The sequence below is a fragment of the Anticarsia gemmatalis genome, chromosome 22 (genome assembly GCF_050436995.1).
Source record: "Anticarsia gemmatalis isolate Benzon Research Colony breed Stoneville strain chromosome 22, ilAntGemm2 primary, whole genome shotgun sequence".
Lineage (NCBI taxonomy): Eukaryota > Metazoa > Arthropoda > Insecta > Lepidoptera > Erebidae > Anticarsia > Anticarsia gemmatalis.
The window spans coordinates 3,609,868-3,633,181 of NC_134766.1; the positions used below are offsets into that span (position 1 = coordinate 3,609,868).

A 23,314-nucleotide genomic window follows, 5' to 3' on the forward strand; every position below is an offset into this window, starting at 1 on the left:
CGCCAAAATTACCCGCGAAAAAATACATCTACAGATGGAAAAATCGCAAATGTTGTATAAATGGTTTTTTAATGACAAGTAAGACCGCCAATTTCATGATCGGATGACAATGAATGAACAAATCACAACCTCTCAAAAGTAAGCAATGAGTAAAAGTGGAGTTGATAAATACACAAATGATTATGAAAAAGTGACAGATAACTTATCTGCTAGATAAAACGTCACCAAACGCATACAGCTGTCATTCCTTCAGTTAAGCTATCTCATACTTATTCTATTCCTCTTATCGTATTCTCCTGAACTATTGATGAGTGAACATACCCCAGGGTCGTTGCCGCCACTCACCGGAGACACAAAGTAAGCTCCCCTGATGAGCGAGGCGAGGAACGCGACGAGGTACAGCATCTTCTGCGTGGTGACCTTGCACGCGCGGAGGAAGGTCGGCGCCTTGAGGCGGCGGTACTCCGTGATGATGCAGATTGTGAGCTGAACAGCGCACACGAATGCTACTAGCAGGAACACGCCGCCGATGCCTGGAAGAAGGGAAATTGGGGGTTAGTGTAAAATGAATATGAGTATTTTGTTTTGCTTTTGTTCTTGTGATGAACGTGTATTAGTTCTAGCTGAGTTCGAGTCTATATCTTTATTTGAATTCGGTTCCATTCGATGTTTTTTGATCAGATAAGTAACGCCTTCTGCACAGACGATTATGTTTGAACTCGATAGGTCACCATAGATCTTCAGTTAGCTACGTTAAGCTCAGTAATTTAGACAACTCATTCCTCTGAAGGCAACCTTTATATTTGCATAAATGGCACTTATGGCACCTAATTCCTAAAAACTGTAAGATTGATATAACACAAAGATAGTTCTTTAAAGATCACACACAGATTTTCGACGATCGAAAGCCAGGAACTCGTTGATTAGATAGATAATGTTACTCACATGCATGATAAGGCATATTAGGTCCAGCGCACTCGTCCCCCGAGTACCGTATCTCGCACAGGCAGGTGCCGTTCATGCAGTCGCCGCGGCCGCTGCAGCCGAGCGCGCAGCCGGCGCCGCGGGCCGCCGCCGACATCACTGCGTCCGCGTAGTACGCCAGCAGCGAACGCATCTTACGACGAGCGACGGACTACGCCGCGCTGCGGTACTGGAAACAATAGAAAGACATCTTTAGTACATTCGGTATTCGATATTTGAGAGACTGAACTAGTTAAATAAGCTATTGCCCTGACAAATATGGACGGGTTTCCTCCAAAGAGGTAATTATATCAAGTCGGTGCGAGAAGTCTAGATTGGCGTTTAGTACAGTAAATTTAGTACAGTAAGTTACTCCTCACAAATCTGGTGGAAAGGTAACATAGAGATAACTAGGTCCATAACAGTTTCGTTTGTATCTGCTATGCGTTACTCAAAACTCAGGTGTCATAGTTCATTCTTATGATCTAAATTATTGAGGATCAGTATAAAAACATTTTTGTTTACGTGTTTCTCTGTCAAGCAGTATGACAATTTCTATGTTTCATGCTACTCTACTTTACGAAAAGCATTAACCAGTAAGTGACAACAACGACCTAAGATAAAATTTTCACACTTTTTCGATTTCATTTTCAGCGTTCATGAACCCTTTTCACCAAACCTACTAAAGCACACACAATCTTAAACTCAATTCAACCTTAACATTATTGCAATTCTAAACAGATCTATAATTCTATAAAGCTGAGCCTTGAACAAAAAACCAAGCTTATTTACGACACGTACCTAGCAGTTTGGGACAAAGTTTCGCACGAGCCGCGAATGTGTGTGGCCGTGAGTTTATCGATTATACGTTTCCGTACCACTTTAGTGACGATACGTAGATGCGATAGTTCCGTGTGTACAAACGCATACATACATAACTAGCTATTACCCGCGACTTCGTCCGCCGCCTGAATTTCCGTGAAATGCGTAATTTTTCCGGGGTAAAAAGCCTAGTAGCCTATATTCTTTCTCGGGTATCATTATACCAAATTATATATATATCTCTATACCAAATTTAATGCAAATTAAGTCAGTAGTTTAGGCGTGATTGAGTAACAGACAAACAGACAGAGTTACTTTCGCATTTATAATATTAGTATGGATTATCATGTCTTGTTTCAATGGGGATGGACAAAGGCGATACATGATTAGTTGCGATCCTTGTAAACTTCTTTTGTTTCTACCTCGAGTAGCCTTTGCCCGCGAATTCGTCCGTGAGTAGATTTTTCCAATCGATCTAACCTCATTCTGTGTACCAATTTTCATAAATCGTTCCATGATTTAACTAATACCTTTTATGGCAGCAACGCATGAAAAATGAAATTGTGGCTATAAATAATAAATACACAAAAGATGCCTAATTCCAAGAGGAGACACTTGCACAGCATTGGTACATTAACTTAAACATTTTTTTAGAAAGCTAGTTGCAAAACGTAGATAACAGAACTGGTATAAAATTCCGCAATTTATTGGTAAAGAACCTGAACGAGAGAAGCTCAAAATCCCAAGAGTAATTCTCGCGTCGATAAATTGTTTGACCCATCCCGCTTATCTTTGCGATATTTCCCAGCGCGTTTCACTCGCGAACTGTAGGCCATTTAACGTAATACGTCTGGGGAATTGCTGGTTTTCCAAGTAATTTATCGAAATATATGAATGTGATTTAATGATAAAAAATTAAGAAATTTATGTTTATATCAAGCAGATTTTAAAGGTACCACTAAGCTTTTATTTTAGTAAACTAAGCAGTCTTATTAAACACGTTGTCAATTGGTTAGAAAGAACTATACTCGGGCCATTTCAAACGTGCGAACTAAGTCATGTCATTTCATCGGAGTTTCTCGCTCGCACTTAGACATCGTCACATTCCTATGATTTTTTTATTATGACGTAGTTCGCACGTTTGTAACGACCTGAGTATAGTCAAAAATTACATAACTATGTACCTAGTTATTAACAACAAATTTTCCTGAAATATAATTTAAAATGTGAGAAGTGAATTAATGTGACATTCTTTTTCTTCACAATTTTATTGCCATAATACGCATACTGGTTGTAAATTTTTGATTCAAGTTTACTTCTTAAATAGCTATATTATCAGCCAGTTTTCTTACAATATGGAGTTTGGATCGGTGCCAATCAAACTGCTTGTTACTTACAAGATGTCTAGCGAAATGTAATAGAAAACTCTACGGCCCTTTTGCGGAATCAGAGGCGTGTTATATAATCTTGTTTACTATTTATATACGAGTTATATAAGTTTTTATAGGCAACAAACTCTTGAGTAGTCGACCAACAAACCACGTTATTATTGCGGTTTTCTTACAAACCGATTTCTAGACAGACAAATAGAGTTTTGATTAGACTTTTCTACCAAAATAGAAGTATATACTTTAAAAAAGAGATTCACAGACGTTCTAGTCAATCATCTAAATTTTTTTACCTCGAAATTAAATAAATAAGCTGAACACTCCAACATTATTTAGATACTCTTAAAATCACATAGGTTTGAGGAGCCCTTAAATATTTTCTCAAGACAAACCTCGCGTTTTTGGAAATAACTCGCTAGTTTTGTCTCATATCGTCACATTTAAAGAGCTGCATAACTATACCCTTTTGCCCTAAAACCAGTGTCAAACACCTCTTAATTAAAGGGTAAAATCCACTTAACGTAGTAGCAGAATCGATTAGTACAGACAGTAGTAACACTCTACTGCTATCGATTACAAAACCTTATAAATATTTTTTACTCTTACACGTGCTATTAACATAACAATCATATAAATACAATGCCTAACAAAATTACAGGCATGTTAATGTAAATTTTACACGTACAAGCTTTTTACTTAACAAAACATGATTAGATCGCACGATTAAATGGCGGAGCTATGATTACAAAATATTTGTTGTTTAATATAGTTTTTGACTGTGACTTAGTTCGCATTTATTTGTGATATTTATTGTTAAACATATACAAGACCTCGCGTCTCGTTTCAATTAGGTTAAACACATATTATGCAATGCTAGTATATAAGATCTCTCGTACTTCCCTTGCTTCATTCACATTCATATATCTATCATAATATGTCGTTACGAGTACTATCATAGAACAAATAGTATTGCTTTGCCCTTGTGCCCTTTTTAAAGAGGTTTTTAGGTAGGTACTAACATACAGACAAATAAAACCTTTTTACTTATTAGAATGGCTAATGTAGATTAATATCCAACCAAAAGCTGTCACCTTCAAAGGCATGGAAAAGGCCCTTTATAATTACCATTGTAGTAGTTTAACCCTTGACCATGAACTCATAGTAAGGTCTTAAACCTGGATTAAAGCGAAAAGGTCGAGGTTTTATATTACAAAACTATCACGTAAAGGATTAGACAGAGTTATATGAATACGCGAGCATTTCACGACATTATTTCTGAAGTTTTAATAATTTTGCTCTCGTTAATTCTCTGCTATCTGGTAACACAGATTCTCAATGGATTGGAAGATATAAAAAGATGCTTAAAAGGCTCAAAAACTGCTAAGAATTAGAGTAAAAGAAAAGCATGAGACAAATAAATAGCTTGACCACACGCTTATTTACACCTATATACATTTATACCTATGAGTAAAGAAATACTAAATATTATCATAATTATAGATAGGTACATCTACCAATATGGTAATAGTGGCGAAGTAATGTTACAAAAGTTGTTAGTATTTTAATCTCATACAAAGTAAACATGTACATCGCCCTTTCCGAATCATAAACAGTTACCTTTCTCTTGCGACACGAGTTAACTTCATTATTGCACTTCCTATTCACTTATACAATTGACTAATAACACAAAACTTTCACATAATTATACCATTATTCAAACCGCCATTAACACCTTAATATTTATTCAAACTTTTTATAACATTTCTTTAAGAACACAAGAATAATAAGTCCTTTCTATGAATTCAAACTTTTGTCATCAAACTTTTACGCAACACAACACAATTTTACAATGTTATTTCAAACTGGAATCAAACACGAGTTAGGTTAATCTTCTCACAAATTTTTAACAAAAATATCCCACTTCTTACTAAAAATCATCACTTTTGACCACAATTTCGTAGTTTTTTATGACATTTTCTTTAAATTTTCTCGACACTACACAACATGAGAAGTAATCAACACTTTTAGAAGTAATTTTGCAGTATTTTATCAACTTTTCTATCAATTTCCACTACACAGCATCAGATAACTATCGTCTCAATCTAACTGGTACAACGCAGTCACGTCGTACTGTGTGTGTAGTGTGTGTATACAGCGTGTTTACGTAACGCGACCACGTGGCCGAGGTCGATGCACCGCTGCGCCTCTAAATATACTCGCGGCCTTATCCACACCAAAAGTATACGATACAAAGGTTGGACAATGCAAAAGGTTTATGGCAAACGAGCTTCTGCTCACAACTTCGCGAAAAACTACATATTATAAACTATCTGTGTACCAAATTTAATTTAAATCCGTTTAGTAGTTTTGATGTGATCGAGTAACAAACATACATATATTCTCATAAACTCTGACATCTAAAATGTAGGATTATGTTGAATGATGATCTGAAAGGATGTGGCCACCACCTCTGGAATATACTTAATATGAACAGTGCGACAAAAATCTAATATTGAAGTAATATCATTGAAATCAATATTAAACAACCTCAAGGGCTATTTTCTTTTGCAAAATTTCCAAGTACTTTTAGTTTACAACTAGGAATTTATGCGAAATAATTTGAGCCGTCAACAGGTTGTTATATCTGCGAGCACGGTTGATGAGATGTGTATGAAGTGTTCAACAAAGTGTAAATATTGTGCGTAAGAATAGATTGGAGTAAACATTATGGAACAAAATACTAATACTGCCTTAGTACTTGCTGATCTTGAGGATGTGGATCGGTAGGCTGTATTCACATACACAAAATTGAAAGTTTGTTGTTAAGTAAAAGTATTGTATTGTACCTAGGTTAAAATAGCATAGTGTGTAAGCGTCTTGATGTCAAACTTTTATTATATTGTTTTCTAATAAATAAAAAGCGCGAGTACTACTATTCTATGTAATGAATAACTGTACAAAAAGTTCCATTACTCCTACGTCCTCTAATCGTCCATTTTTTATAGAAAATTGTTTATTAACGTAGTAATGTCATTACACATGGAATTATTATAAGTAATTACTTAAAAAAAATAATGAATAGTCTAACTAATTACATTCTATTATAATATAGTAAAGAGTATCGTAGAATGTGTGAAGAACGATTCAACTAAATATTAATTTATAATGTACGCTAAGGTCATGACATTGTATTATCCTAAAAGAGAGTTGAACTACAAATATTGTGTACATTGAAAATGAAAGCTAAAAAAATGTTCTAAGTGAAAATACTGTAACGAAAACAGCTGTAGAAATAAGATGTGATTCTGAATCCCATGTTTAACATAATGGAAGTTGTTTTACCGCAAACACAGAATTCAGTAGTTGGTTATTTCCCTTTACAAACTTTTATAAGCCAAGCAAAACCAAGCAAAGTTATTTTATTTATGTTCTTACAAATTAGCTGTACAAGACATCAGCTACCCCCGGGTTCTGAGTACATTTAGCCGTAGTTTATCTATTCATTTGAGTCAGCCTGCGACCACGGCGAGTGCAACCTGCGCCGAAACGTTAGGCATTTTAAGGTAAAATGCGTGTTCGCGTTAATTCCCGTATTCTATTATACATTAAACATGCAACGCGAGAGTTTAAAAGTAATGTATTCAATTGAGTTTTTTTATATGAGTTTAAACGCTATTTAATAGATAAACTACCGCTAAATGTACCTGAGAAACAGGGGGCTAGCAGGTCAATGTTTAAAAAAACTTTTGTTACAGACTGCACAACGTAATTTCACAAATTATTTTAATAATCCATTACTAAAACGCTCTAATCAACACACATATCAATTATGAATCATTTTCAACAAACAGATCCATTAAAACGCGATATTTTCCCAAATTCCCAGCACGATAACGTGTGTTGTGTTCTAAAACAATGAACATCATAATATTTACATGTTCGTAAAACAAATATATTTTTCCAATAGAAAAAGAGCTTATAACACAATCATATTAGGTCGGGGAAAAAGTCTTCTCGCATTATAGTATGTATGAACTTGTAATAAAATCTCCTTGGCTTCAAATATCACAAAAGAGTACGCGGTTCATTAGGTTTCTTTCAGTGAGCTCGTGAGGTACCCAAATATCGAGCTTTTTTGTGTAGAGAAAAGATTTTATTACAAGTTCATACATATTATAATGCGAAAAGACTTTTTCCCCGACCTAATAGTAGAGGCACTTAAGTCTTTTTTCCTTCTCAACTCGTTGATGCAGGCTGTTGTTATATTTTTACAACGAGCTATGACGCATAATCCTTTACGTTTTATAATGTTCGAGAAGGGCAACTCGAGGACAAATCAAATCCTTTTAATAAAGTTATTATAAAAACTTCATACCTGATTTGTACTGGCATTTATACCAGTCTTTTGTACTGAATAATTATTTTTACAAACTGAGGAAATGTCCTTCAAAAAGGTCACCCACAAAATATTACACTTCTTTATAACCTACCTATCGACTGGCTCGACCTTGTCCGAGTAAAGTGCAATTTTATCCCGATAATTAATGAACATTTTAATCCTATCGATACCGCACAAAGTTTGTACCGACATTTACAAACATATCTATACTATTTGTTTGTTTGTTTGTTTGTTTGAACGCGCTAATCTCAGGAACTACTGGTCCGATTTGAAAAATTCTTTCAGTGCTAGATAGACCATTTATCAAGGAAGGCTTTAGGCTATATAACATCACGCTACGGCCATTAAGAGCGGAGTAGTAACGAAAAATGTTACAAAAACGGGGAAAATTTTGACGCATTCTGTCTTATGTGACGCAAGCGAAGTTGCGCGGGTCAGCTAGTCTAAAATAAAAGCCGAGACCCACGATTTTACGTGCCTCCCGAAACACGGAGGAAATCGGTATAATTTGGTCACCCGTCTACAGAACAACTTCGACAAGCTTAGCTTAACCTCAGATATTCGTGCTGATATTGTTACTTACCCACAAGTTCCTCAATCTAATAGCTACACACAAATATATTGAAAAATATACGAATATAAACGTTATTACTAGCTGACCGGGCAAACATTGTCTTGCCATATAAATAAAAAAGTGTCACTTAGGGGTATGAAAAATAGATGTTGGTCGATTCTCAGACCTACTTAATATGCTCACAAAATTTCATGAGAATCGGTCAAGCCGTTTCGGAGGAGTATGGCAACGAAAACTGTGACGCGAGAATTGTATACATTAGCAGATAGGGAGCACTAAAAGGAAACTAAATACACAATGTCTATGGTTTCAAGTCACTCATCAATCATGCTTACAAGTAAACATGAGCTAAACAAATTGAGTTCACAACGAATCATTCAGGTCAAACCGCTATTGTGACGTCATAGATGTCGTGACCAATTACAACATAGTAATTGTAGTATCGTAGGGTACTATTACATTACGTTTAATAGTTCGTCCCTTTTATTTGTATAACATCCTAATTAAAACACGAAAAATGTAAGAATGTATAAAATTGTATCTAGTACCTACGCCTTTTAAAAGGGTTTCTTTAGATACCTTTTTTATTTGCATTATGCTATAATATTTATATTATGCAATTTAGACGACTGGCCGATCAACATTTTTCAATAAAAAGTACATAGGAAAATAACGTCTTCTTTTCAGAAACATTATTTCTGGCAAGAGCGAGTTTAGTCAAACAAAATCATGTAATTTCAGAATGGGTTACAATTTACAGAAAAAAAGGCTCCTTTGTTGGGTGATTAATTTCGGGATTAACAATAAAGACCTACAATTACGCCAACATTTATAAAAAAACCAAGAAAGCAATGAAAAATGCACACGAACGACTTAATCTCGTACGTATTATATGTAAATGTGAAGTGTCTTGCTAAAAGAAAAAACATTATAATTCACAGACGTGTAAATAAAAACAAAAACTCTTTAGCTTCTGTAAAACGGATAAAACCGGCCGTACAGCCTTGACAGACAGCTTTGATGGTACCGTTTTTATACATAACTAGCTGACTCGCGCAACTTCGCTTGCATCACATACGAGAGAATCGGTCAAAATGTTCCCCGTTTCTGAAACATTTTTTACTGGTACTCTGCTCTTATTGGTCGTAGCGTGATGATATATAGCCTATAGCCTTCCTTGATAAATGGGCTATCTAACACTGAAAGAATTTTTCAAATCGGACCAGTAGTTCCTGAGATTAGCGCATTCAAACAAACAAACAAACTCTTCAGCTTTATAATATTAGTATAGATATATACAAGTTGTATGTACATATGTACACCAACGGGTTCAGAATAACTACCAATTTTATACCACGTGTTTGTGCTTTTATTCCTTCGTTTATCTTTATTTTACAAGTTACTGTTATTTGAGAGTTCGTATTTTGGTTTTTATGACTGTTTGAGTGCTTGCTTTAAGGAATAATGTGGAAGTATGTTATCAGGCAGTTACGGCATCCTACAGTTAACTTCTGAGTTATGTTATACAGTTTTAGGCATGGGGAAAATGTTTTTTCTCAAGGATAAACTACTTATTATTCTTCTAGTCAAAAGTAATAGCCGAAAAAGGCAGGTGGGCCTTTGAATTTTCCTGGACTATCACAAAAAACATATCACTTTAAATAAATTTAGCACGGTGAACATAAAGTCACTAACTACGAACATAAAGAAACTACTTCCCTCATTGGGAGGAGACCCTTGCCTAGCAATGGGACAGTTTTAGTTTAGTAAAATTTATTTTCTTTGAAATATTTATTATTATTATTATGTTCGTCTGTTTCATATCTCGGGACTACAGAGTCCCGGACATTTGGAAGGCGTGCGTGGGGCCGAAGCCAACACGTAGAGGCCCTTTTTAGATATAATTTATTCCAAAATTAGACTGCAGTGTCAATAACTGATTCTGGTCAACAGCAACCTCAAACCATCTTGTTATCAGATAAGAACACTCGAATCTTGGAGTAAGCAAACGTGATACATTGTATTGAAGTGCCACTTTATTTGACACTGTTTATGAGTTGAGTAGATATCACACAATGTAGCAGGAATTATTGTTATCTCTATCTTAAATAAATAGTAATACATAGCACATAATGAGTTATATTGTACCTGTGTAAAGTTTACGAAACAACACATTTTAACTAACATTTTTCGTTTAGTTATTTATCTTTCTTACAACTATCTTTATAGATTTGTACCCAATACAACAATGTGGCATATTCATAAATTTTACTTAGCCCGAATTAAATATTGTAATTAATTGTCTTAGTATGACTATACTTAACATAGTAAAGTGCAATTTTAAATATATATCCATTAAGCAATTCTATATTTTTTATAAATAAATAAAATTATAACACTTCCATATTTTGTCAGAAAGCAGCACTTTCAATATTTAATCCTCACACAACTTTACAGTGCAATATTTCAAACTAAAACATCAGATAAAGTACCCATAAATAACAATTCTTCAGCAATAAAAGTCACAAATAAAATTAAAAATACATATCAGCAAATTAAATTTTGCTAAACAAAGTTACTCCAATATACTTAGTGAACGGCCCTTCGTATAAAAGTCATTTACCCCTAAAACTGGGAGAATTCTCCACATCTCTCGTCCAAGAGTCATTGCCCTACAACACGAGATTCCTCAGAAAACCAATTTTCTCCGTAATATTGACCTTTGATCTCAAGTTTCTCACGGAGTCACACTTTCACTTAGATATTTATTTATGAGTCGCCCACGATTCTGTTCCCGGGGGACATGTAAGTCAGTAATCCCTTCAAAGATGCTTTATGGGTTCAGCGACCTTGGTACCTAACCCATTTCTGAATAAATGTAAAAAACTTACATACTAATTTCAATATTTGATTTATTTCTAAAATCCTCCTGTTTAAACTCTCTTCACCTTCCTTTTAAACTTCCTATCTTTTAATGATACGTCTTCAACCAAAATAAAGGTCTTGCTATCTCCATCTTAGTTAGCATTGCTTCTACGTATAGTAGTCTACTATGTAACCCTATGTCTCATTTTTGCCCACATTCATACCCTATGGGGCTTTAACCCGAACAATTTTTTTTTATAAAACCCCATGTCCGAGACATAGCAGACATAAACACCCAAATTCCATTCATCAACTCAATTGACTACTAGATCCCTTCAATACCGGATGTACGCTCAAACAACACACAATTAACCGGAACACTACAGTAACATGATCTACAATAGTTTACGTAACAATGGTATCGGCGGTGTTATAACAACGCAATTACCTATTACCACACCGGTTGTGTAATGGCACATAAAATATAATCCGCTAAACAAACCGACGGAAACCTGTTGTTGTGTACAGTCATAAGCAAGAAATATCCGCCTGGTCAATATTCGACTATGGCCGCCAGTTTAATAGAAAGCCTGGTAGGACTCCGTTTATCAATCAAGTGTATGCACAATGCACAGGTACACTCTCTATTCTATCACTCTCATGGTGAGACGAATATTCAACGAACAGTGGGAGGTAAGGCGCAACCCAGGATCAACGGCTCTAAGTGCTCTTCGAGGCACGAAGGTCTACATCCTCTGAGAACACAAACTCTGAGAATTTCTTAACAAATAACTCAGAAAATATTTTTTAGCCCGACCCAGGAATATATCGTTACGCGGCTTTTGTAAACCAATAAAAATGCTATTAGAAAAAGGGCAGTCCGTACATATTATTGCTTCTGACTGTACAAGGACTTACTTACACGAATACACAATGTGGACGTACTCTCTTATACATACATATACATTATACATACAAATGAACAGCAAATAAACTTTAGTTGATGTAGGTAAGTTTTCAAGGGCCTCTGAGGCAAAAAAACTACTTTAAGTTTTTTGTTATGAATAACAGACAGGGTACTTAGAGTATAATAAATTTAATATGTGTATTTTTATTTGATTCTCACATTAATAAGGTGGAAAAAGAGATCAATTCTATGAACGTCAATAAAAAATGTTAAGTACATTGTTTTATATCCTATTTGGTATACCACAAAAAACTTAAATTAAAAGTTCATCAGACAAACTAACCTAAAGAACAATAATTACAACCATTTTTCGTAAGTAAAATTAATCAAGGACAAGTGGTATTCACCTGTTTTTTTTTATGAGAAATGTTTTCTTTAGAGGTTACCAAGACGCTGCATCTGTACATATTCATTTTAGTACTTTTATGTTTTTAACAAAAAGACAAACACCTCATAAACATTATATTATTATAGCTCTTTCATTTACTATGTCAACAAACAGCTACTGCATACAACACAATGCTAGTTTTTTCCTGCACGGTGTCCTCGGACGTGCGCCCGCGCATATCACACTGTGTCAAACTAACATACAACACAGATAAATGTACAAATTAATTTGTATTGATAGACTTTAATTTAATATCTATTGTTACTAATATTATAAATTTTTGATATTTGGTTAAATGTTGAAGCTACAGAACTGATATTAACGAAATTTGGTACAACAAATTCATAACCTTGATTAACACAAAGGATAGGTACTTTTGACCCAGAGAAATCGTTTCACGCGGACAAAATCGCGGGAAGAAACTAATATTTCCTTGACAAAAGGTGTACGACCAGATACCTAAGTGTCACTGGAGTTCATTGCATAAGGGGCGGGGCCCAGGACCACACGTCACGGTCTCCTGTGGGAGAATTATCTATGTCCAGCTGAGGACGCTTTTTCATTAACACGATGATGGTTGTGATTCATATGACCGAATGGGCGGCTGTGAAATGGCGATTTGATAGGAATAACACAACTTAGCATTATAGGAATTAATAATATAGTATTTTGGTAAAACGTTTTTACTCTACGTGGACCCACCGTTGCAGCGATTAAAATCTAGTTATAAGCTGTTCAATTTCATACTCAAGTAAGAATTTAAAGCTGATTGTCTAAAACACAAAATAGTAACAATTTGAATAGCAGCTAAATCCTGTTTAGAGTCTTATCTTAATCGCTGTAATCTCTTAATTTATCTTACTTTTATACAATTCAATCAACAATAAATTGTTATCTTTCAATTAGACAAAAATTATATTAAAGAATTGAACTACCAATGAAACGAAAAACAAAATGGGGATTTCCAAAAAAATGTGTGCAATGAAGGTATCTATGTTATCATTCGAAATTATCTAAAGAAAAATATTGTGTTTTTTGATAACAAAAAATGAAAAAACAAAATTTTGTAGGTACCTTATTTAATACCATTAGTGACGTATAGCTGGGCACGGGTATTATTTTCAAAGTACAGAGAAATAAAGCTTTGAATAGACCAGTTAATATAACTTCACAAGTTCAATAAATCAACTATAGTTATCTTATTGGAACTTCAAGCTCAAAGAAAGGAGCAGTACGCTTGTAGCAATTCCCGAAATTTCGTGAAGTAGTGGTTAAACATACCCATCTTTTTTTGGCTTTACTCCAAAACCTCGTGAGGTTTTAGGAGAGAGGCACACGTGTCCACTTCTATAGTATAATCGTCTATCCATATTTCAAGACCATAATTACAGTCATTTATTTCTGTAAAGGCAATACAGCCTTGAATAGGGAGGTTATTGGTGATTGATTGGCTTCAAATGGTTTTACAATCACACTTAGTTTCTTGGTTTAGATTGGAGTAAGAAGGTCGGGTATTGAGCAGAGGTATAGCAGACCCTGGGGAAAAAAGTGACAACATGATACGTAACACCTGTGACAGGAGAGGACGATGATTTAGCATAGTTTATCAAGAAGACAAGGTAGCGATTCCCTTTCACTACACCCGGGTACTATAGCGCTACCTTTTTTTTTTTTTTAAATTTGAGGAAAAGCTGACAGCGCTTCTAACGTACTTCGCATTAATACTTTTTCAGGTATTTTTAAACAGCAAAAAGTCCCTCATCCATAGTGATATCGCGCTATAGACCAAGAGAGAAACAAAACAGCGATGACTAACTAAAACGGGAGAGGACTCTTATACCCAGAAGGTAGAGAAAAACTTTCAAAAAATTAACTTCCTTAGAAGATTGTTTTCACAAAAAGTAACCCGATAGATTGTTTCCTCAACAAACACGTAAGGTTAAAAATAAATCCTGTAATACCATAATGATTCACTCCCAATCCGGCCTCCGTATCACGTGCCTTTAAGGGCTTAACAATAGATTCGCGCGTCGTCAATCAAACAGGTTAATGTATTGTATTCTAATTATTATTCCGGTGATTTATATTCAACACTTCGAAAACTGACCGAGTAAATTTATGTGATAGGTATTGAATTGTATAGAAGCTTGATTTAATACGGGTCATTGTTTTAAGGTGCTATCGTTAGCAGTCCCATGGCTACTCCATCTATTCTAGCTATTCGGCCCATTTTTACCCACTGTTGAACATAGATCTCCTCGCCAGTATGCTATTTTTTAAGATATCTACTCCATATACTGTAATACTGAGCCTAGCTGTCTTACAAAATTGTTAAAAATTACTAAAGTTTCATAGTCCACTTAAATTATTCAATTAAGTTTACATTACCCAATCTAATGTATTATTACAAAACGTGTACAAACTATCTCTATTAGTCATAAATTAACGTGACGTGCTATCAATCTAGCAGATTAAGATATTATTAGCATATCACAACCTCTTATCATCCGATAAACTTTATATCAAGCCGTAAATTATTTACTAAGGCTTGCTTATGTGTCGCGGGGACTTTTACAAACATACAAACAACGGACACAAAGTACAACCAGACCTGAAACACCTATTTTTGGATCGCACAAATAATTGATCCGTGTAGGAATCGAACCCTCCCGACGCAATGGTAGCGGCGAGGCGGCCTAAACTTCACCACAGAAGGCAGTCTAAAATATTTTGTGAAATTGTATACGCACACGGAACCACAGCCATGTTGTTCGTTATGAATGGAGTCTGGAGTCTGGAATATTGTCTAGATCTAGCACAAAGGCACACGTGTCAGGTTTTATACAACCTAGATGAATACTGGCTGTATACTCTTACACTCTTTCCACGTGCAAAGATAAAGCAACCATTTCTGAAAGGTGTTATTGCGGGGTGTTTTCTCGTAGTCATATTTTTTTTGTTTTTTTGGATGAAGAGTACTGTTGTGTTGTAGCAAGTGCTGTCAGCTGCAGTCCGGTGAGCTGATTGGTGAAGAAACAATTACAGGATGGAATATAATTTTTGCGAGTGCAAAAGTTGCCGCGTCTTAGTATTTGAACTGAGCGTCTCCGTGCTTCAGAAGATACGAAAAAGATGTTCTTGATTGATTAGTAATCGTGAAGTTTTGATTATACCGTCACAAATCTTAGATGCCGTCATTCCTTGCAAGTTTTTCTTTCCAAAAACTAATTTACATACAAAGGAAGTACGCAAATCGAAAAACAAAACAGTAGTTGCTACCCATTGATTTCGCTACCTGTTAATTTCGTATCTAACTATAGGTACCTACCTAAGGCTGAGCTCAAATGAAGACTGATTGAAAACAGTCTCATGACAAGTCTATTTTCTTTCTTCTTATACCTACGTATCAAACAACTCTGTTTATGAAACGTCTAGTTCGAAGTGTGCATTGTCTAAAAAACCTATGAAGTTTGAATGTGTGACGTCATTTATGCGATGCGACAACGTAACGCAGTGTTGTGGCTTGGCCCTTAGCTCTACCCTCTGCTTAACACTTCAATAATATAGAGTCGATTACGTCATAACATATCACAACTCTTTCCATGCACTTTTACTAAACCAATCATGCAAACGACATCACAGACCTATCAACTACTAGACGTGCGATTGATTTACGAGCACTTATCAATATTATCTACCACCTATAACAACACATTTATCTAATCTATTTGAAATTTTCCTATGATTGCAGATGACTTTCAATACCACACAGGTAATGTAGCAATATGATTGCTAAGATTTTTCGAGATTTAGCTGTCATAAGTAGGTAGACAAAATGGTATCTACGAGTAAGATAAAAATAGCTCTTATACAAACATGTCAATACTTTGAAGTTAAGCAAATATTGACGGCATGAAATGAACCTTCTGCGTGGGAAGCGGGTATTATTGCGTGCAATTGGAAAATTGTTGATATTATAGTGGAGAATTTTGTTTTGTTATACAACTTATATTGTGGTAAGTTCTGCACAAATATCGACCTGGAAGGCAATAATGTGTAATCGCTTTAGATCTTCAACGATAGTCAATTATAATGCCAAAATAAACTATCACGTAGTATTTTTTCTATGGTAACTTGTTTAAAGTCCACTAACGATTACAAAGTATTAAAATTTCTTATGAATAGCTACATAATTTCGTAGAAATTCTACGTAAGAACGTACTCAAGCTATAAATTCATAAACGTCCACGTACGCGTATGGAAGTAGAATCATAAATAGCAAACATACAAACAACACCCATTCAAAAGAAACGTTGTAAACATCGTAAAAACACATCGTAAGTGAACGTTATTGCTACAAATACTTCATTAAGAAAACAATTTAAGTACTGCATACTTTGTTCGCACTACAATAAAAGATTAATTGATAAAGAATATTAATTCATTTTATACCAACTCAGTTTACAACTGTTTTAATTTATAGAACTCAACTGTATCTATACCATCATCTGCAGACATAAACTATACTGATTTACTGATCTTTAATGTGACAAAACATTTTAAAGGCGATTTGTAATTTATACAAGCCAAACGGATCTATGTTTAACAACATTGCATAGGGTACACACACACACTTAAACCAGAAAACATAATAATATCTATTTCTAGTCAAAATGTTCCTAAAAATTCGCAATGCAGACATCAATAAAAAGACTCTATCTCATCAGAAATACATATCACTGTTTATCCATTCACCAACACTACAAATTCAGGGCCATCAGTACAACAGACTCAACATCAAACGTACTAAAAACAAACCCCTGGTTTCTTAGGTACATTTAGCGGTAGTTTATCTATCCAATAGCGTTTAAAATCATATAAAAAAACGCTATTGAATAGATAAACTACCGCTAAATGTACCTCAGAAACCAGACAAAAGCTACGCGAAACATCTGCATCATAATATGACGTTTGAATGAATGCACCAGATGTTACAAGTACCTGTCCAGTCTAGACGAGAGTACACGCATTGCCAAACGTGACTAAGTAGACTGTTTTATACGTACAAATATATTCAAATGACCTATGAATAGTATGAATGAGAAATAAGGAGGAAAATGTGAAGTACATTAGAATAAAGTGTCGCAATTAAAATTATAATCTTTACGATTTTGAATAATCTTTACGATTTTACTTACAAATTTTACTATTAAAGGAAATTAAGTAAATTAATTCCCCTATATATACTTCAGGATATCACCTTGGCTATTGAAAATTCGCTTAAAAACTAGAATAATGGGTAAGGTCTTGGTCCCTTACTAAAATCGACCAAACACTATGGGCCCCTGATCACAGGAGGGAAGCTGGATATGGACCTGACGCACGATTTTGTCACGAGCGTCCGAAATTGTACCTACGCTACTACCCTCATGAAAGCTAAAGCTGAAGAAATTTCGTGAAACAAATAATAGTTTAGAAGTGAGTATGGCCGAGTGGTAAAAGTTGACACCTCCCACGCATGTGGTCGCAGGTTCGAACCCGAGGCAACACACCAATGACTTTTCGAAGTTATGTGTGAAATGTCATTCATCGAACTTTAATCAATCGTAAAGAGTCAACAGCAATGACGCGAGATAACCGTCAATTAAGCGGCTTCTAATTTAATTCTCATTGATTAACTGAAGCACTAGTAATTGGCATCATCATTGTTTACTTAACCCTGGTGAACTAAGATTATGACTCGTGGGAAATGGGAAATAATTGTGAATGTTGCAGACGATGAGACGTCGATATTCTTCTATCCATTGAGTATATAGCATGTCTTGTACAGTGGAGAAACACGTGTAGATCTACCTTCTAGAGTTCTAGACATATTATTGTACTTTGTGAACTTCTAAACTTGTCTGACACTTCCATTTATCATAGTTTAGGATTGATACCTTAGCTATTGATGTGTTTTATTTATTTAATTTAACTTATATACATATAATACACTTACTAATATTATAAATGAGTTTCTTTCCGTTTCTTCTCACGAGCAACCAGCTTTTCCGAAAAGGTCAATAAATCATATGAATATTTCAAAGACTCTGTACAAAATTTATGACAAACAAGAATTTAATTTGAAAAACAAAACGTCTCTATGACATGTCTAGGACTCTAAATAATCGTATTAACTCAATTCTCAACGAATGAGCTGCATTAAAGTAAAAAGCCACTATTAAAAAATCCACATTAAAAAATGTAATGTTTTACTAAGCAACTCAAAAAGTATATAATATTTCGGTCAACAAACTCAAAAAGAAAAAATGGCTTCATTACTTGGTTTTGTAAAACAACGCTCACAACTAATTACATTTTCTGAATACTTAAGCCATCAAAAACATTCTGTAAAAACCTCAAGTCTCGCCGTAAAAAGTTGTGAGATCGATATAATACCAAGTCGATTAATCTATTTAGTCTCTACTTAAAGGACCTTCTGTCTTAAGTTATTACGTATGTTATTATCATGCCAATTTAAAAAAAAACACCTTTAAAACAAATAGACCGACCTGGCCATCGCATGATTTAATTATTAGTATGTATCACACTACACAGCACGACGAGAAGTTAATGCTCCTGAAATGTTAATGGCGAATTTGTGTTTTCTTGCGATGACCAAGTCGATCTAATTGTTTTAAAGGTATTTTTTTTAAATTGGCATGATAATAACATACGTAATAACTTAAGACAGAAGGTCCTTTAAGTAGAGACTAAATAGATTAATCGACTTGGTATTATATCGATCTCACAACTTTTTACGGCGAGACTTGAGGTTTTTACAGAATGTTTTTGATGGCATCTCACTTCTTTTTGTAGAGCGAACATAAGTCCAATTTGTATGGAAAGACGTATTTTTCATAATTCAACATATTTTCCTATGGGAATGGTGTTCAGTTTCATGGGCTAAACACCCTTATCCACCCTATACCCCCTCCCCCGTTATATCTCATATAGTAGGTACCTATTTACACCTATTTATTTTATTTTCTGCTGTAATAATAATTCATTAACTGCAAATGTAACCTTGTAATCTTATACATTTATATGGGATTACAAAGTTATTGTTGCAGTTGGTGTATTTAGAAAACTGGACCGAAATTAGAAAATATTAAATTTTTCCCATGATTAAGACACTAAACCCTATTTGTATTCTAAATTTTAAGCTTCTAAGTCTGCTAGAAGTACCTTAGACTTTTGATGATCGGTGAGTCAGTGAGTCAGTGAATCAGTGAGTGACAAAATTCAAAATTTTAACAAGTTGTCATTCCTAAACTACTGGTTCAAATTGACTGAAATTTTAAATATACCGTGTTTATACAATGACTGATTAGTTGCTGAAAATCCAGGCTTCTTGTTTTATCCACAAAGAAATTATAGGGGTGTCAAAAATAGCCCGAATTGCTTCGAGAAAAGGATGTTACGGCCGTGCCGCTTTTTTTTGCTCGACTTGCGGGGGCACTTCCGTGCCCCCAGATTAACGTAATTTGTAAGATCTTCATTACATTCAGGGTCGGACCATTTGTCTGAATCTTTCTTCCCATTTCCTACACATAAAGGGAAGCTCGCACATTTTTCAAACTACCCTCGGAAGCCTGTCTCGCGGGTACATAGAGCGAAAAGAATTATGAGGATACGATATCTGGGAAGTAAAATGTGAAAAAAAGTAGTTCAAGCGAGAAAAGTTATGAGAGTCACAATGTTCTCAAAATATTTTATTATTATATTTCGGACTTTATCCGTGTAAGAATCATCTCCAAATTATTCGGACAAAAAAGGCAGTAAGAGTCTGACAATTTAGTTGATAACCTTACCTTGGCATGGACAGTCTATCCAGCTTATAATTAATAGTTTGTGTATTAACAAAATAAACTAACCATATCTAGAAGACCAACATCATCTGCATAAACCTACAATCAATGACGTTTTTAATTCTAAATTTCGTATACCTCAGCTAGCCGCGAACCTTGTATAAATATAAGGTTCCCTACTAAGTTGTTGGACTATAGTTTGTCTTCTATTCTGCTTAGTATCGTTTAAACCAATTCAATAGTTTCAAAGATAGAGCTGCAAAAGAATGATTTATTTCTCTATAACACACTACTACGGATAGTGTCAAATAGTTTGCTTACTCATCCGTGTGCATAAAACTATAATTTATAACCCTTGATAACGTAATTGGATAGAGGTTATTATCTGTGGTAGAGAACGTATAAATTTTATGAAGCATGACATGCTGATTCATTTCGAAAGGCCTTTTTTATATTAAAGGTCCATATCTTATTACAGGAGAATAGCTTTGCCCAGTACTGGGACAGTTAGTTTACAAATATTGTATCAGTATTTTATTTTCACCGACTCTCTTTCCATCCTAAGGTTGCCAGTAAGAACCTTGTAGGTAAACCTATGCGATAAGGCCGCCATTAATACCTACATTATATATTTCCTTCCTTCATTTTCTAATTGTATAGTGTACGAATAAAAAATACTTTTATTTCATAACATTTTCAGTATTTATTCCTGCGTAAAATTGTTCAATTGATGTTCAAAATAATAAGTCTAAAACTACTATCAGTATATACCAGTCGGCATAATGAATAGAATTAACGGTATCATTGTTATCAACGTTAAAACAAACAAGTACTTATTAGCATTTATCCCTTTGCTTGATAACGTGTTGTGTCTTTTTCTCTCAGTCGGATCTTTCACTTTTATTAGTTTATTATTTGTTGTAGTTATCTTGGTTTTTACATAATTATATTGTTAAAACCATTTGGCGGTTAAAAAGAGTGGCCAGGAGTTTCTTGCCAGCTCTTCTCATTGGTCCTACCTTCCGAACTGGCTGGCCCTAAATTCACTCTTTGTATCATTGACTATCATAAGTGTGAGCATTTGACCTAAATGATTTGATTTTGATTTTAATTCTGTGATATCTTAAAAAGAAAACAAGTTTTTCAACCTGAAGATTAATAATTTTCAGATGACATCATTTTGACTGATATTTCTATCTTTATCGAAGCTTTCTATAAACTTTATAGCATGAATGTATTTGTAAATTTTACGTTTGTATTAATTAACAATTATGGCGAGGTTTTGAAATTAAAGGTAAAGGAAAACTTTGGCATATTTCCTAGTAATTAACTAATTCCAAAAATATAAAACTAAAGCCCAAATAACCTTGTATTTCAGCTTATCATACAGCGTTAATTAAAAACAACAGGCAAACTAATGAAAATGGGTTAACTTTAAGTGATGAATTGGCAGGAAAAAGTTAATAAATGGCAGTAGCTTACGCATACGACTGAAAATAAAAGTACCTATACTTTCCTTTAAATAATAATTACCAGTAATACTACAATGCAGGGAAAAATATATTATTCAGTTGGAGAAATAACTGCCAAAAAGTACAAGCCAAGGAAAATAAAATTTAATTGTATTTACTACCTATGTCACTGAATGCCAAATCGGAATCTCAAATTTTCCGGTTATTTTCAGAACTACTAGTTGGTATTATATTATTATGTGAACAGAATCTTTTGTACTGTAAGTAAAGATATATGGATGTGAATTAAGGGAAGTTAGTAGGCATCGCAGCAAGTGGCGTTCTTAGACTTTGTCTGCCCCATAGCTATGGAAATATTACGACTTTTGTGTCTAAAATGTAATCGATTGTTAATTATTTTAGTGCCGTCATAACTCAAACCAATACCTTCTTACATTCTACAAAGTTACGACAATATCTTCCTACAATATACGAGTACTACTACTAACCCATTCGGAGACATATTGACGTATTAATACACTCTTCATCCTTTAAAAAATACGTGCAGTAATTACAAAGTAGCGCCCATATGGCCATGAACATACACCATGATCGTAGAGCCCAGTTAAAGGGAGACCGGCCTTGGAGGATCATTCGTCAACATGCTGATAGCTACTGTTTACATACTTCATCGCACGGGACTGTTATATCTATTAGCACATGTAAATATTATTTAGTTATGTACTCTTGCGGTTCATTTGTAATTCGTGCGGAAATCGTGATAAAGTTGTCCGGTTTGTCAAATACCTACTGGTGATGTTTTATGTGTTGTGTGGTTTATTTTGTCGATTGTTCGAGAACCATCGACCAATAGTTTATTTATCGATCAGTTATTAAAAAATAATAATAAGATTATCGGTCTATCTATAATAAACTATTTAATGCTTTTTTGTTGATAAAACTAAGCAATATAACGCTTCTTTTCATAATTTCCCATCTCACGTGTACCTACTATGAAACCACGAGCACGTTTCAGGTCGTTTAATTATAAAAATAATAAAGAAATAAACTCAATAAGAATTCCAAAAAAGTACCAGTTTTAATTAAAAAGTGTAAAAGACAGACAGTAATTAACATTTTCGAATTCTAATGAAGTAACAATCAACTGTTGCACTCGCAGTACAAGATACTAACAATGTAATATCTAATTAGTAAAACTAATAGCCTTAACATTCCAAAAAATGAATAAACGTGGACAGCTGCAAAAACCCAAAATAATCACATCTATGTATACTAATATTATAAAGCTGAAGAGTTTGTTTGATTGTTTGTTTGAACGCGCTAATCTCAGGAACTACGGGTCCGATTTGAAAAATTCTTTCAGTGTTAGATAGCCCATTTATTGAGGAAGGCTATATATCATCACGCTACGACCAATAGGAGTAGAGTATCAGTAAACAATGTTACAAAAACGGGGAAAATTATGACCCATTCTCTCTTATATGACGCAAGCGAAGTTGCGCGGGTCAGCTAGTTTAAAATATAAAACAATGACATAACATAATAAGAGAGAAATAAATTTGAAATCGTACTCGGCTCCAAATACTTCCACACTTCAGGTGATTTGGCAAGCTCGTGGCAGACACT

At 34.5% G+C, this 23,314-nt stretch overlaps 1 protein-coding gene across 4 annotated transcripts in view; it reads right to left on the minus strand.

The window, feature by feature from the left end:
- The window catches only part of LOC142982522 (uncharacterized), a 109,783-nt gene that overhangs the window by 51,375 nt on the left and 35,094 nt on the right, over positions 1-23,314 (minus strand). For 2 of the 4 annotated variants that reach the window (XM_076129040.1, XM_076129041.1), the window contains exons 2-3: positions 946-1,153; positions 322-533 (exon numbers count right to left, since the gene is read on the minus strand). In XM_076129040.1, coding sequence (XP_075985155.1) covers positions 322-533; positions 946-1,117 — 384 coding nt within the window. In that variant the 5' untranslated portion in view covers positions 1,118-1,153. Of the gene's footprint in view, positions 1-321; positions 534-945; positions 1,154-4,790; positions 5,265-23,314 lie in introns of those variants that run through there. The other 2 variants (XM_076129043.1, XM_076129044.1) reach the window with 2 other exon arrangements.